General features: G+C 36.3%; 1 protein-coding gene across 4 annotated transcripts in view; it reads right to left on the bottom strand.

The window, feature by feature from the left end:
- The window catches only part of LOC128167758 (uncharacterized), a 62,528-nt gene that overhangs the window by 44,021 nt on the left and 3,634 nt on the right, over positions 1–14,873 (bottom strand). For all 4 annotated transcript variants that reach the window (XM_052833651.1, XM_052833652.1, XM_052833650.1 and 1 more), the window contains exons 2-45: positions 14,774–14,861; positions 14,556–14,624; positions 13,777–13,967; positions 13,507–13,584; positions 13,066–13,155; positions 12,766–12,873; positions 12,443–12,565; positions 12,126–12,293; positions 11,911–12,028; positions 11,605–11,744; positions 11,270–11,473; positions 10,419–10,553; positions 10,017–10,184; positions 9,709–9,923; positions 9,431–9,563; positions 9,214–9,308; positions 9,013–9,103; positions 8,680–8,811; positions 8,413–8,498; positions 8,002–8,245; positions 7,536–7,760; positions 7,248–7,367; positions 6,939–7,085; positions 6,407–6,595; positions 6,166–6,297; positions 5,675–5,854; positions 5,362–5,490; positions 4,981–5,172; positions 4,725–4,877; positions 4,360–4,545; positions 4,121–4,249; positions 3,767–3,955; positions 3,528–3,656; positions 3,250–3,435; positions 2,980–3,123; positions 2,647–2,838; positions 2,426–2,554; positions 1,968–2,171; positions 1,728–1,862; positions 1,301–1,486; positions 979–1,110; positions 696–881; positions 368–505; positions 72–263 (exon numbers count right to left, since the gene is read on the bottom strand). In XM_052833651.1, the coding sequence (XP_052689611.1) occupies positions 72–263; positions 368–505; positions 696–881; positions 979–1,110; positions 1,301–1,486; positions 1,728–1,862; positions 1,968–2,171; positions 2,426–2,554; positions 2,647–2,838; positions 2,980–3,123; positions 3,250–3,435; positions 3,528–3,656; positions 3,767–3,955; positions 4,121–4,249; positions 4,360–4,545; positions 4,725–4,877; positions 4,981–5,172; positions 5,362–5,490; positions 5,675–5,854; positions 6,166–6,297; positions 6,407–6,595; positions 6,939–7,085; positions 7,248–7,367; positions 7,536–7,760; positions 8,002–8,245; positions 8,413–8,498; positions 8,680–8,811; positions 9,013–9,103; positions 9,214–9,308; positions 9,431–9,563; positions 9,709–9,923; positions 10,017–10,184; positions 10,419–10,553; positions 11,270–11,473; positions 11,605–11,744; positions 11,911–12,028; positions 12,126–12,293; positions 12,443–12,565; positions 12,766–12,873; positions 13,066–13,155; positions 13,507–13,584; positions 13,777–13,967; positions 14,556–14,624; positions 14,774–14,843 (6,582 nt within the window). In that variant the 5' untranslated portion in view covers positions 14,844–14,861. The remainder of the gene's footprint in view (positions 1–71; positions 264–367; positions 506–695; positions 882–978; positions 1,111–1,300; positions 1,487–1,727; positions 1,863–1,967; positions 2,172–2,425; positions 2,555–2,646; positions 2,839–2,979; positions 3,124–3,249; positions 3,436–3,527; positions 3,657–3,766; positions 3,956–4,120; positions 4,250–4,359; positions 4,546–4,724; positions 4,878–4,980; positions 5,173–5,361; positions 5,491–5,674; positions 5,855–6,165; positions 6,298–6,406; positions 6,596–6,938; positions 7,086–7,247; positions 7,368–7,535; positions 7,761–8,001; positions 8,246–8,412; positions 8,499–8,679; positions 8,812–9,012; positions 9,104–9,213; positions 9,309–9,430; positions 9,564–9,708; positions 9,924–10,016; positions 10,185–10,418; positions 10,554–11,269; positions 11,474–11,604; positions 11,745–11,910; positions 12,029–12,125; positions 12,294–12,442; positions 12,566–12,765; positions 12,874–13,065; positions 13,156–13,506; positions 13,585–13,776; positions 13,968–14,555; positions 14,625–14,773; positions 14,862–14,873) is intronic.

The raw sequence follows: 14,873 nt of genomic DNA, 5'->3' as shown, positions 1-14,873 counted from the left end.
AGAAATACTTTCTGCTTTGCTATGAAAGGGTATTTAATAGATGGATTTCCCTTTAAGAACTGAAAACTTACTGTGGTGTCATCATCACGTGCAGACACTTGGAGGACGGAGGTACCGGTCACCTGGTTCTCCTGAATGGTGGTCACGTAGCTGGACTGGAGGAAGAATGGGGTCTGCAGGTTCCTGACCACACTGATTGTTACTGTGGCATCAACATTTGCAGACAGACTGGGGGTTCCCAAGTCATGAGCTCCTATGGTCAACTATTCAACAACACATTCAAGAAAATTAAGGTCTGCAGATTACAACTGTTTCCATCATGTTACAAGATTTTAATAAAAAAATAAAATAGAGGATGGTAACTCACCTGGTAAAACTGAGTTTGCTGATTGTCAAAAGACAGGGCCTTCCTCAAGGAAACTGCACCACTCACAGAGTCAACATAGAAGAACTCCTGAGCAACTGCATTTCCTTTCAGGGTGTAGCGTACATCATTATACGGAGACTAAAAAATAAAACATACAGTATGAATGTTTGAAGTTTATTTCCATTAAGTTATTCTTAAAAATTACCATAATCATTATCCTTTAAAAATGTAATAGGTACAGGTACAAATTAAATTTACATGAACCTTAATGGTATAATGATATTCAAAATTCTGTTTATATTTGAAACATTTTTTTTGATAAACCTACAGCTGTGTCTGCATCATTGGCAGTGACTGTGATCAGAGTCTGTCCAAGGGCATTGTTGTCTGGGAGATTTGCAGAGAGCTGGGTCTGAACAAATATTGGGGCATTCAGGTTACGATTGATGGTGATTTCCACCAGACTGGTGTTACTCTTGCTGGGGATTCCATTGTCATATGCACGAACACGCAGCTGTTAATAAACGGAAGTGAAAAATTATTTTTTTTATTTTTTTTACTTTTTCACTCGTCTTTAGATCTTTGATCCAAGAAGAAATTAGTTTGCATACATAATAAATGGCTGCAGACTGACTGGACAAAGACTGTCTTGTGGTAATTGTTCCTGTGATGGAGTTCACAGCAAAGTACACTGGGGCAGTTCCATCACCGATAACTTCATATCGAACTTGTTCAAAGGTGTTCTGAAAAGAAATTCGATTTTCATGAAATACAAGTTTTTATTGATAGAAAACACAAGTATGCCAATGATATTGGTTATTTTGTTATCTAATTGTAAGAAAAATGTATTAAATTACAATCTAAATGACAACCGGCAATTTTTTCATCTAGTGTTGACAGAAAAAAGGTATAATTTATATAGAAAAAACTAACAGGTGAATCGTTATCCCGAGCAGTGACTTGATAGATGGAGGTTCCCGTGGGCAGATTCTCCTGGATCAGGCGGGTGTACGGCTCGTTGATGAAGTACGGGGTATTCTGATTGCGGATGACATTAATTGTGACTGTGGCACTCTGTGCAGCCACACGTCCTGCTCCGTCACTCAGTCTCACAATCAGCTGTCAAAATCAGAGGATGCACATATTTCAATTTATTTACTTTTCACCAAAATGTTTACACAATTGCATCTACAAATGTGGTACTTAAACTTCATCCAAGATAATAAACTGTTTTACAAAAACATTCAACTTTTCAATTTTTGTGTGTTAAAAATATATCTTTTGTGCGCTATCAAAATTGACACACAATTTATTAACTGATAAAATGATTTGTATAGGTAGAGGAATGCTGTGTACTTACCCTGTACTGGTCATTGACAGTGTCTTGATAGAGAGATGACCTTAGAGTAATTCTACCATCATTCACTCCTACTTGGAAGTATAATGGACCAGGATCAACTCCAACAAGTGTGTATACAAGTGTGTTGTAAGGAGCCTATGATTAAAAAACGTTTCAATTTTCAAAAATTTAAGTATATAAATCTATAATGAATGTTTGGAATTTATGACGGAATACCAAAACAATAAAGTTTGGCCTTACTGCGAAATCTTGATCAGAAGCAGAGAGCTGGAAGATAGTGGTGCCGAAGCTCTGGGTCTCCAACACCTGGGTGGTGGTCTGGTAGTTGACACCTGATCCAGGGTTGATCCAGAATGGAGTGTTCAGATTCCTGTCCACTGTTAACACCACTGTGGCATAAGCAATGCGAGCAGGTGCTCCTCCATCTGCTGCCATCACCAAGACCTAAAAGTAAAGGCAAGGTCTTTACTCCTTCTTGCATATATACACTGTATGTACATGAGTTCTGTTCAATGCAGTTTCTTTGATTGTCAAATCAAACATCTGCTAAAAGTTGATACTTCACACAAAAGTCTTTTTAATATATTTTTTTAATTGGTTCTATATACCTCTAAGCTTTATCCTTCAAACATTTTTAAATTCCAAGTTTTAAACAGGCTAGGTATGAAAATCATGACATGGTTGTTAAATTGACTCACAGTGTACTGAGCATCTGAGCTAGAGGTCACAGTGTTGGTAATCCTGATGACTCCATCTTGTTGAATGCTGAACAAGTTGGCATTGTTGCTTTGGGATACAATACTGTAGGTCACCTGGTTGTAAGGAGACTGAAACAGAAAACAGTTGTGTAATTTTTCTTACTAATACATGAACTATGTAGCATGTAATTTTTTTGCAAGTAAGGAAGGTGATAATGTACCCTGGTGTCGGCGTCAGTGGCCGTCACTCGGAAAACACTGGTTCCTGCTGCCACGGTCTGTTGCATGTTACGCTCGTATGGGAGATTCTGAAAGACTGGACTGAACTGGTTCCTGATGACAAATATAGTCACTGTGATGGGGTTCTGTGTCTGTAATCTGGGAGTACCAAAGTCCCTGGCAATCACTGTCATCTACTCACATAAAACATTGTCAAGGTCAACTTCATGTACTAAAATCTACATATACGTTTTTTTTTTTCAATTAATTGTATCACAAATGACAAATGGAGTTCCTATTGCATAGATCACACATTTAAGAGCTGTGAGATTTACCTGATACTGAGTGTTGGTGAAAGAATTGGTGTCCTCTGTGAGTGGCCTTCGGACCGAGATCTGACCAGTGCTTGGGTTCAGGAAGAAATAGTTCAGGGCTTGGGTAGATCCTGTAGCTATGTATTCCACACTGTTTGAACCGGTCTGTGTAAACAGAAAATATATATTTACACAACTGCATGGTCAAACTACAAACTACAATGTGTATGTTGTACATGTAATTCATAATTTCTTAAATTTTTGTATTCATCAACAGATTAATCCACTAACCAAAGAGTCTGGGTCCGAGGCAACCACTGTTGTGATTGTCTCCCCTAATGTCTGGGATTCAAGAATGGTGATGTTATATGTTTGCTGATTAAAGATTGGAGGTTGGAGATTCCTGTTGACATTAATGGTGACCACTGTAGTGTCGTATAGGGCTGGGTATCCATTGTCATAGGCTTGTGCCAACAGCTGAAACACAGGAAGTTGGTATAAGGCAAAAGCACTTTTGTACATCCATAACCAAAAGAAAAAATTATCGATGTACATTAACTTTATCTTACCCTGTAAACAGTATTTATATCAGAGGACAAGCTAGAAGTCAGTCGAATCTGCCCAGTGCTTGAATCAATTGTGAAGAAATTACTGGCAGAATCAACTCCCTCCAGGGCGTAGGTGATACTTCCAAATTGCTGCAATAAACATTGAAATACCAGTAAACATAAATAAAATTTATAAAAAAAAAAAAAAAAAAAAAGTTTTAATTACACAAATACTTGATTGAAAAATTCGTAATAATTACGTTATCATTGTCCACAGCGGACACTTGGTAGACATTGGAGTTTGGTGAAGCATCTCTGGAAATTGTGGTTGAATATGGAGTATTGACAAAACGGGGAGGATTGTTGTTGCGGAAAACACTAATAAAGACTGGAACTAGTGTTGTGGATGTCAAGGCAGGGATTCCCTGATCTACGGCCCTAACATACACCTGCAAATATATCCATGTAACAGTCCTCTAGCTAAACTTAATATTCAGTGTCAAAAATCAATGTACAGCAACACTTGCTTTCTAATGTGTACAACTTTCCAATGAATTCTATTGAAAGATTCCAACAAATTCTGTACAATACAGTGAGATGGTTGGGGCACTTACAGTGTACTGGCTGGGTTTTGTGTTGTCAGCATACAGAGGAACTTTGACAGATATAGCACCAGAATTTGAGTCTACTTGGAAGTAGGTGCTAGTGGAGTTCAAAGAATAGACCACCTGGTTGTTTGGGGGCTAAAATGTAGAGAACACAGACATATACAGTACTTAGAACATAAACTCATTAACCAAATTGAATTCAACATTGATTACTGATATACAGTGAAACTTGTAAATAAAATTACCTGTGAATCTGCATCTGTGGCGGTAACCTGTAGAATGCTCACACCCAGAGGCTGGGTTTCCAGGACATTTCCTGAAAAACTGGGCTGTGTCCAGGTAGGGGCAAAGAAGTTTCTGCGCACTGTAACGTAGACAATGGCAGTGGCCGACCTACTGGGGGATCCATTGTCAAAGGCCACAACTCTTATCTATGATGGGAAAATTAATCGTTTTATTGTGCATTTCTATATCATTTTTTTGTTGTTGAATTGATGTTAAAATGCTATTAAAAAAGTTGTATTATTTAAGTGTATTTTTGTTATATGTACACTGCAATGTACATAGAACTTCCAGTATTCAAATATTCAATGTTTCAAATCCTCCTCACCCTGTAGAAGTCTGTTGGTTCCGACTGTAAACTGGCTCTGACTGTGATCAAGGCAGAGTAGCCTGTCCCTGAACTGGTACTTGAGCTGATTTGGAAAAAGTTGGGAGCTGTGTCATCTCCAATGATATTATATGAAATCTGATTAAACTGAGACTGAAAATAAAATACAGAAAAATGTACACATTCTAGCTCTTCATCTCAAGATAGTCATAGATCCATGATTACACTGATTTGTTTTCCAAAATCAAAGGCTTACGTTGGTGTCTGCATCAGAAGCTGAGACTGTCTGTACACTAGTTCCAATAGAAGCCGTCTCTTGGATGGTGACTCGGTACTCAGAACTGAAGAAGATGGGGGCTTGTTGATTTCTGATGATGGTCACGTTCACCACAGCCTGGTTAGAAGCTGACCGAGGGGGCTGGCCCTGGTCACTTAAACTTATCCTTATCTGCACAGCAGAAAAAGAAAATTGCAATTTGTTCATTTCTTGTTCTACAACTTAAACAAATATTACACGTGCTTATAATACATAAAAGCAAAAGCTAGTATATTTGACATCACACAGATAATCCATGTGCTGTGAAGGATAGGTTCTGCTTCCTTTTTTGCTGTCATTAGTGCTGGTGCATGCACTTACTGTAAATTGGGACTGGCTTGTCTGGGTGGGAGATTGACGAAGAGAAACTGCACCTGAACTGGAAACTTGGAAATACTGTAAAGCCTGGCTGTCTCCAACAATAGAGTAGGACAACAGATTGTAAGGGGACTGAAAAGAACAGATTAAATGTTTAAGTCAAAGCTATATATATTTCACTGTATATATTGAAAATTGGTTTTTAAAAAATTCTAATTTTTTACAGCATCTAAGGGAAATTGGGTAAACAACAAGTTATTGTTCTGTTTGTTGCATTATGTGATCGTCTTTTAGGCTAAAAATGTTTGGCACATACTAGAGCATCTTGATCCCGTGCCTGGAGATTAACAATGGTTTGTCCAAGAGCAAAGTTCTCAGCGATGGACTGAACATAAGAGGTCTGTAACCACTCTGGGCTGAATATATTTCTGTTGATGGAGATAAACACAGTGGCATCTGCAGTCAGTCCTCCACCATCAGTAGCTCTCACTCGCAACTAAACATAGTAACGGTTTCATCAAAGTTTGCAAACATACATTTACATAATTTAAAAACTGCTGTAGTTTGTTGACTGACTATTAAAAAGAAAACAAACCAAGAAGGCAAAACTTATACCAAGAACTAGTGTGGTGAATATATTCTATATTTGTTTCATTTCAAAAAGGTTTTTCCATCATATTACATGTACAACATACATCAAAATGTTTATATGCAATAAATCATGTTAAGCATTACAAACTGTTTATAGTAGCAAAAATATGAACTTGCCATTAGTTTTTATCAGAAGAAAGTGAAAATATTTCTTACAGTGTAAGTTGCTGAGTTGTCCTTTGTAAGGGTATCTCTCACAGTAATAAGTCCACTGTTGGAATCAATGGAGAAGTATGAAGTGGCAATACCATCTCCAATGGCAGTGTAGGTGATTACATTGTATGGGGTCTGTCAAATAAAAAAGTCATAATTGTATTTCTATATCATGCAATACTGCATCAAAAAGACAAGAGCTGATAGGTATGAATGTGGTCGGTGTGTGTATGACTACACATACCACGGTATCTCCATCTGTGGCAGTGACTGTGAAGACACTGGTTCCAATGTTCAGGTTCTGATCAATAGTTGTAGCATACTGCCCAGAGTTGGTGAATACTGGGCTTTGTGTGTTACGGACTATGTTGATGGTGATGGTAGCAGAGTCGCTCTGTTGGGGTGTGCCTCTGTCTGTGGCAGTTACTGTCACCTACAGGGAACACAAATAGTGCAATAAATTCTATATACACTGTACCAGTACTGTAGATTCCTTATTTTACGCGAGTACTTAATTCCGCAATTCAAAGATTTACCATCGAATGGCGAGAACATAAAATCGAAAATGCCGAAATTTTATCTTAGTTTCATGTTGTTTACATGTGTCTCAAAATTAAAAGTGAGATTTTAAAATTCGCAAGACGGGCTTCTCGCGATTTAACGTGGATATTAATTCCTCGCGTTTAATTAGGAATTTACAGTAATTACAATGCTCATTTCATAAAAAGCTTCTTTCCAGAACTATATGTACAATTATAAAGCTTCACTTTCATTACCTGGTAAGAGGATGGTCTATTGACATCAGTGGTGAAGAGATTTTGGAGGTAGAGCACGCCATTAAAAGGATTGATGTAAAACAATCCATTCCCTGTGCTTGGGTTCACACCAGCAATAGCAAAGTCCACTCTACTGTTATCTGTGTTCTATCAGAATAAAAGCAGTGTGCATGAAAAGTAAAATCCACAGATTTACAAGTATACTTCCACCATCTCTAGAAATGCATGTTGCCAATACATGTGTAATGAATACACCTATATCTTTCATTTACACCTTCTTTATATCTTAATGCATATTGTTGCACTTACTGGAGTATCATTGTCAGTAGCATCAAAATTAGCAATTTCAGTGTTGATGGTTGCCGTTTCCGGGACATTTATTGATGAGCTCGGTGAAACGGTAATCTGAGGACGGAAGTCATTCCTGTCCTATTAAAGAAAAAGAACACACAAATGTAACTGCTATAGAATAATGTTTCATCAAAATAAAATGCCGCAGGTATAGTGTTCAGCATTCCCAACAGATATAGCAATAAGGCTAAATCAAAGTAATTGAATTTTTCAAGTTAACCAGCAAAACTATGGTACAGTCCTTACCAACACAGTCACTTGGATGGTTGCTGTGGCACTTGTAATTCCTGTATTCTGACCATCTGTGGTGGTCACAAGAAATTGGTAAAACTGTTTTGTTTCAAAATCCAAAGAATTCTTGGAGAAAATTCGTCCAGCTCCATCCACAGTAAATGCGAATCCATCAGAACCCTGGGTGTTGCCACTTATGATGACATAATTGATGCTCGGAACAGCATCTGCATCAGCAGCCTGTAAACAGGTTTCAAGGTTTTACAGATAAAGCTTTTATATAAGCTGTGAAATGATTCGAAATTAATAAACTGAGACCCAGCTACGTTAAGAACAACCACAATAATATCATATCATCAAAAAGATAAATGTAATCAGCCTCTTTGTTCCTGATGATTATCTAGATAACTTCAACTTCTAAACAATTTAAACACATTATAGAGTACTGAATGATGTAAGCCTTCAATGAAGTATGTCATACCACCACTTGAAGGATGCTCTGGCTGACAACATTGTTCTCTGGGACAGACACGGCGTAATTAGTCTCGGTGAAGATGGGTACGCTGTCCTGTACATCCTGGACATTGACGGTTACCGTGGCCGTGCCTGTCCTACTGTCCACTGCGTTGTCCCGGGCCAGAACCAGGAAGTAATGCACCCTCTGTGTCTCGTAATCCAGGGGCTGAACCGTAGTTATTGCCCCTGTGTTACTGTTGATTGAAAACCTACAAACACATTTCAAATACTTGGTAAGGAAAATCAATATTGAGGACATGATAGGAAGAATTTAAACAATAAATATGTTGCTGAGTGAGTCGGAGCTTGTCACAGGAAAGATTTCATAACTTAAACAGGTGAGAACTAAGACTTTATAAAATGCACATGCACTTACTGGTTCTGAAACGTGTTTGGTGGCAAGGGTTGAATAGAGTAGGAAATTGCAGAATTTGGTGTCCCTGGTGCATCATTATCTACAGCCTATAACATCAAGTTAACTTTATATCGATACATGTGTACAAGTATATTAGCTAAACTTTTTTTTAGGATTTTTTTTCTTTTTATAGTAATACTACATGTAATTTATAAAGAAAAAACATTTTAAAAAATTATGTTTACTACCAGTGGTTTATTATGGATCACTTAAATACTGTTTACTTACAGTGACTGTTCCAACAGCTACTTGACTATTTTGACCCTCTTGTACACTAAATGTAAACAGCTGATTGTTCAGAAACTGTGGGTTGTTGTCATTGATATCAGTAATGGAGATGGAGAGGGTGGCTGTGGCACTCTTAAAATGGACAGATATCGTTTATGTTTCAGATATTCACTGTTACAAAACCTTCAGTAAAAGGTAAACAATTGGAAACATTGAAAAAACAAAAATGCTGTGGATGTAGGAATATAAATATACACCTTTGCCAGTAGATAGTTAAAATTCGAAACTACATGTATATGAATACATCCTTTTAAAAATAAATGAAAAACACACCCTGCTAGTTGATGTTTCCCTTGCAAACAGAATAAGGACATAATTGGGGCGACTCTCTCTATCCAATACATTTCTTGTGGTTAATAGCCCTCTGAAAAACCATACAATACAACAAAGGATTAATACCCTTTGAAATAACTTGCATGATGATGTAAAACTTAATTCTCATTGAAACTTCTGTGGTTAACAAAAAATACATACGTTGAGGTATTCATTACAAAGTCTGAAATCACAATATTGTTGTTGGTGATGTCCTGCATAGAGTATTGTAAAGTGTCTCTTTCTGGATCAGAAGCCTGAAAAAAATTATTATAAACAAACTTAATCATATACATGTATATTGTGATTGTAATTTGACTTTAAATTTCAATTTTACTGTTCACTGAATCACACTGGTAAAAAAGAGGTGATGACTTACAGGTGAAGCAAACACGGAGCTTCCTGTGGGAATTCCTTCACTGACTAGGATGTTATATGTCCCGGCTGTAAAGGATGGACCCTGGTTTACAGCTGTTCCCGTAACGTCAACCACAATCACCGTTGTAGCAAATCTGTAAAAAAAATTGTTTGTTCCAAATTAAAGGTTTAAATGCATTTGTATACTGTACTAGCATTTATCTGTATGAAATTTTAAAAAACATATGAAATATTTGGGATTGACTTCTTTATCTAGTAAACACAATTATTCTTTATTACCTCTGGTCAAGTCCTGTACCCCCATCGGCAGCTCTCACGGTAATTGTATACTGTTCATCACCAGAGACGCTTCCAATACATTCCACAACACCCAGGGAACCGCTGATACGAAACTTACTGATGGCATTATCATTTGCATTCTTCGAGTTACTGACTGCAGTAATGGAGTAGGACACCTGTCCAAATATCCCTGTGTCTGCATCTGTTGCTTGCACCTAAACAAGGGCAAAAGAGAAAGGTTATAAAATTAAATACCTGAAATCCCTTGTCTGTTAAAATCATTCAAACTAAACATGTGGAATCATTACTGTGGCCACTGTGACTCCGTTACTGGGCGTGTAACCTCCAGCACTGATGGTAGATTGATATGCAGCAGCAGGAAACACCGGAACATTATCATTGGCATTTATAACATTGACCGTCATGGTGGCTGTTGCGCTACGTCTCTCTACAGTATTTGCCTCTCTTACAACGACCTGAAAGAAAAGAAAATCCAAGTTCATATTACAGAGTATAATATCTCAATTTCACTGAAATATTATCAAAGTACTTGGTATCTATCTACATTTATCAACTTAACCTTTTAGTTGACCTCCATTCAACACTATTCTGACACTTCATTAATTAAAATACACTGTACATGCAGTGACTACATATATACAGTATTAATATAGGTAATTCTTAAATTACTGATTAGAATTTAAAATTACCGTAAAAGTAAACTGTGAGTTGGTCTCGAAATCCAGGGAACCAGCACTGACCAAGGAAATGAACCCCTTACCGTTTACGGTAAATAGATTTGTGTCAGGCACGAAGAAATAAGTGGGATCAGGATCTCCAGGCAACTGAAAAAAAATCACATCATTTTGAAAATTTTTAAAAGGCATTGCAGTGTTTACAAAAGTGTATCCCTTCAAAATGTATGTATATACCGTACATGGTTGCATGCAATATAATTGCAGTATTATTGAATTACATTAATGCATTGTTTGCTCTCTTATTTTGAAGAATCATACAAATAGGGATGGGACGATCCACTGATGCACCGGTGCATCACAGAATTTATTTTGATGATATTTGGATCGATACATTTACCATTAATACAATGATACCTAAGCGAACTTTTTTTTATTTTCCAAAAATATTCGAGCTTCATATATCGGCTATTTTTAGTCCGCGCGCCTAATATGAAAGTACAAAGATGGCGGAAAACCTCGTAAAGTTGTCAAAACTGTTAGGAAGCTAAATCTGGAGTGTGGAAAACTTTTGGATTACTTGTTTATGAAAAAGTAGTGTATATGAGACTAAAGTAATTTGTAAATTGTGCAACGCTCATTTTAAATATATCAAAATAACTTTGGACATGCGGTAATACATCTACAGATTGAATAAATATTTAACCCTTATTCATGTTTTCATTTAGTTGCAATGTATGGTGATATGTATCGTATCGCATCTCATGTATCGTGATATGTACTGAATCGGCTAAGTACAGTATCGTCCCAGCCCTACATACAAATAACTTTCAAAGCTTACATTGTAAACAAAAAAAAAGACCTACCACATCCTGATCAGTGACAACAAGTTGGATAGCATCAGTACTGCCTTGTGCTCTTAATGGTGTCCCTGCATCGGCATCCTCACTTATGGTTCCAATAAAGTTTCCACTGGAGCTTGTAACAACAGGATCAAAGTCATTAGTTCCACTGACCGTGACATCTATGGTAGCACGAGTACTTCGTTTGTGTCCAGTTTCCTCTGATGCCTACAGTAAAATACAAATGAGGTCCATGACGAAAAGAGTCTTTACCTCCATATAAATCTAAGAATATAATATTTCATGTTTAATGCATGTCAATATATGTATGGCCAGCTATAACTCTTGATTTGTCTTACCCTCAAGATAAGCTCCAGTTTTCCTCCTACACTAGCTCTGTTGATGCTTTGTGTCTGAGTAATAAAAGCTGAGTAGAAGTTGGACCCTGTCTGCTGCTGAGTTTGCACAGAAAAGAAGGATGCATATCCACTGGGTACAGCTAGATAGAAAAATGTGGAGGAAAGCATTGATTAAGCATTCGTTAGTTGTGGGTATAAAAATGTTCACAAAACAAAAATCCTTTAAAGAGAAAAACATTCAAAATACATGTGTACTCTTTGTAGTTCACAGTGGCTAGAATTAAATTTCAAATTAAAAATGTTTACTTGTTTCAATATCGAAAACAATAGGAGCATTAAGTGTGTCTTTGTCTCTGGCTTGCACTGTGACTGGCTGATTAAATGGAGTCTGAGGTGGATACGGGAAGACAACTAGCTGGGTGTTCTGTACAAAACAAAAACAAAATATCACATACCTATGTTAACATTCAGGTTTTAGCAAATACCAGTCATCTGAATATACTAAGAGCACGGTTCCTTACCAGTGATGTTGAAGTGATACTACTGGTGTAGCGAGGGTCGAAACAGTACCCACTGTATCTAAAACAGGAGGAATACTCGAAGGCTGGACCCAAGTCATCACCGTCGGTAATGGTCACAGATAAAAACTGACTGCTTGTTCTCCTCTCTGCAGTGTTGATCGGATTGTCCTAAATTCAAAATGTACATTAGAAAAATATAATGTATCCTCAACAACAAAAATACAAGTATCAATTGCCAGTAATGAAAATATTTTAAAAAGCAAACAGTACAAAAGTTTTTTTTTTTACAAAATATTAGTAAAATTTGTTTGACTTACTGTTGCTTGTACTTGAATAGAGTACAATTTATTCAGGTTTGATAATCCCTCATAATCTAGAGTCTCCTTCACAGTCAACACACCTGTTGTGGGATTGATGGCAAAAAATCGGCTTCCATCATTCTGTATGACAACATAGTCATCTTAGTAACAAAACACCTCTCTTATGAACACAGTCTTGTATTCCGATAGTAAAATTAATTTTAACATACAAGAACAATTTAATCATTTTTTTCTCCAAAAAATAAACTAAATGAATTAAGTATAAGCAATTAAATTTTTTTGTGGCTTTGTTTTGCGTATTAAGCAAACATTATTCTTACAATAGTGCCATCTCCAGCCAGCAAGCTATATGTTATCTGACCATTGTTGCTTTGGTCAGCATCTGTAGCGGTGATTTGTTGGTAGACAGTCAATCCTATTGGTGTCAACTACAACAATATGAGGAAAGTTTATTATTTACATACATAAAGCATATTTAAAGGTTACAATAATAATAATTCTGAATCAATAATTTGCAATATTTCAAATCAAATGAAACATCATATTAAAATCATTTCAAACAAGAAAAGAATTAAATATTTCATTCATTTTTATTTTGATTGTGTATTTTTTCTACAGACCTCATTAACTGTAACAGAATATGGAGTATTTTGGAAAATAGGACTGTTGTCATTTTGGTCCACAAACTGTACCACCAATGAGTAGGTTCTCTGGAAAGGAAGAGCAACCCTATGCACTTTAAGCAGGAATAACAAAGTTCTACTCAAAGTCAAAAAGTTATCAACAGAATGTTTTTTACCATATTTGAAAACAATTCAACTTGAAGATATAGATAGTATCTTTTATATGGTAATAATTAACTGTGATTACCAAAAACAGTATACTTTCAAACAAGTTCCTGGTAATACCGTAATATAATTAAATACATGTACTTTATTCACATGTACTATCACGTTTCATTCACAGAGCAGTAATCTACAAACAAGTCCAGATAGATATGGAGTGTAAGTAGTGTTTGATGATTGGGAAACTCAAAAAACATACAAAATTAGTCAACTTACTGTTGTTCCTGTGTTTGTGGTACATGTAAGGGAAAATGTTTCACTATTACCCACTCGCTGCACATTAAAAGCATTCCCCTGCAAAAAGAACAAAAAAACATTATAAATTGGTTTATATTCCTAAGATCAGTTACAAATATGTCACAAAAGTTTACATTTTATGATTGATTAATATTTCATAACTGTCTGTCTCTTTTCTAAATTAATTCACAAGTTAGTCAAACATTTAAGAATTTTGTAATAGTGAAGTATGAAGTTAGGTAAACATACATCTCTATCAACAGGTTGAATGAGACGGATATAAATTCCAGTGTTGGAATTTGTTGCAGTTGAAAATGCAAAGTAGGTATTAGGGTTGAAAGCTGCCGTCCCTTGGGATAATTGTAAGTTTACTCCAAAGTTGTAAGTACCACCGATTCTAATCTGCTTTCTGTAGAAATCTGGATTGTTACTTAAAAGAGCTGAAATGGTAAAAATGTATTATGAATGCATTGCCAATACATTTAATTGAGAACTGTTTTGCTGTAAAAAAAAAAAAATGTTTACAATGAGGATCTTGCCAACCTTGTTTAAACATATTTTTGGTGTGCAAATGAAAATTGATAAACAGTGTAAAAGACAATCTTTATCAGAACCCAATAGTTGGAAACCTGATGGTATATCTACATTTTGTATGCATAAACTATCACTGATGAGCTATAATCAATTATCTCTGCATGCTTGTCTATGAATTAATATACATTACATAACTATCTATGTATATCAATTTTCATTTGAGCTGTGAACAACCCTAGTAAAATCAGATAAGTCTGATACCAGGTTTTGTTTATCAATATGGTACATTGAATGGGGGGGGGGGGTGTTAATTGGCAGGTCTAACTAAAACAAAAGACTCGGCAATGACTGTTAAATACCGGTAAATTATTTGATCAAATATGCAGAAAATTCGTGATTGTAGGTATGTGTATGAATATTTGCGATACCATCACAAGGATTTGTGAAACTGAACAAATTAACGTTATGCAGCAGCAAGATATGTGATAACTTACTTTGGTCGTCTGCTTCTGGTATTTGAACTGTTAAGGTACTTCCCGATATCGGATCCAATGGCTGACAGTCTACAGATTATATACAGATCAATGTGATGTAATCAAAACAATACAAGGCGTGAAGGAAACAATTAAAAATAATTTACGAAAAACAGTTTGTTAATTAAATATCGCGGCAAAAGTTGTGCGAATTTCGATCCCGAGCTAATTATGCTTACCTTGAGCCTCTGCGACCCACCATGCCATACACAAAACGAAAAGGCCCCTGATCATCGCACCACCTTCCATGGTGCTGATGTAGACCCACTGATGGAAGAA

The sequence above is a fragment of the Crassostrea angulata genome, chromosome 10 (genome assembly GCF_025612915.1).
Source record: "Crassostrea angulata isolate pt1a10 chromosome 10, ASM2561291v2, whole genome shotgun sequence".
NCBI classification, from domain to species: domain Eukaryota; kingdom Metazoa; phylum Mollusca; class Bivalvia; order Ostreida; family Ostreidae; genus Magallana; species Magallana angulata.
This window is presented reverse-complemented; position numbering and strand designations above follow the sequence as displayed.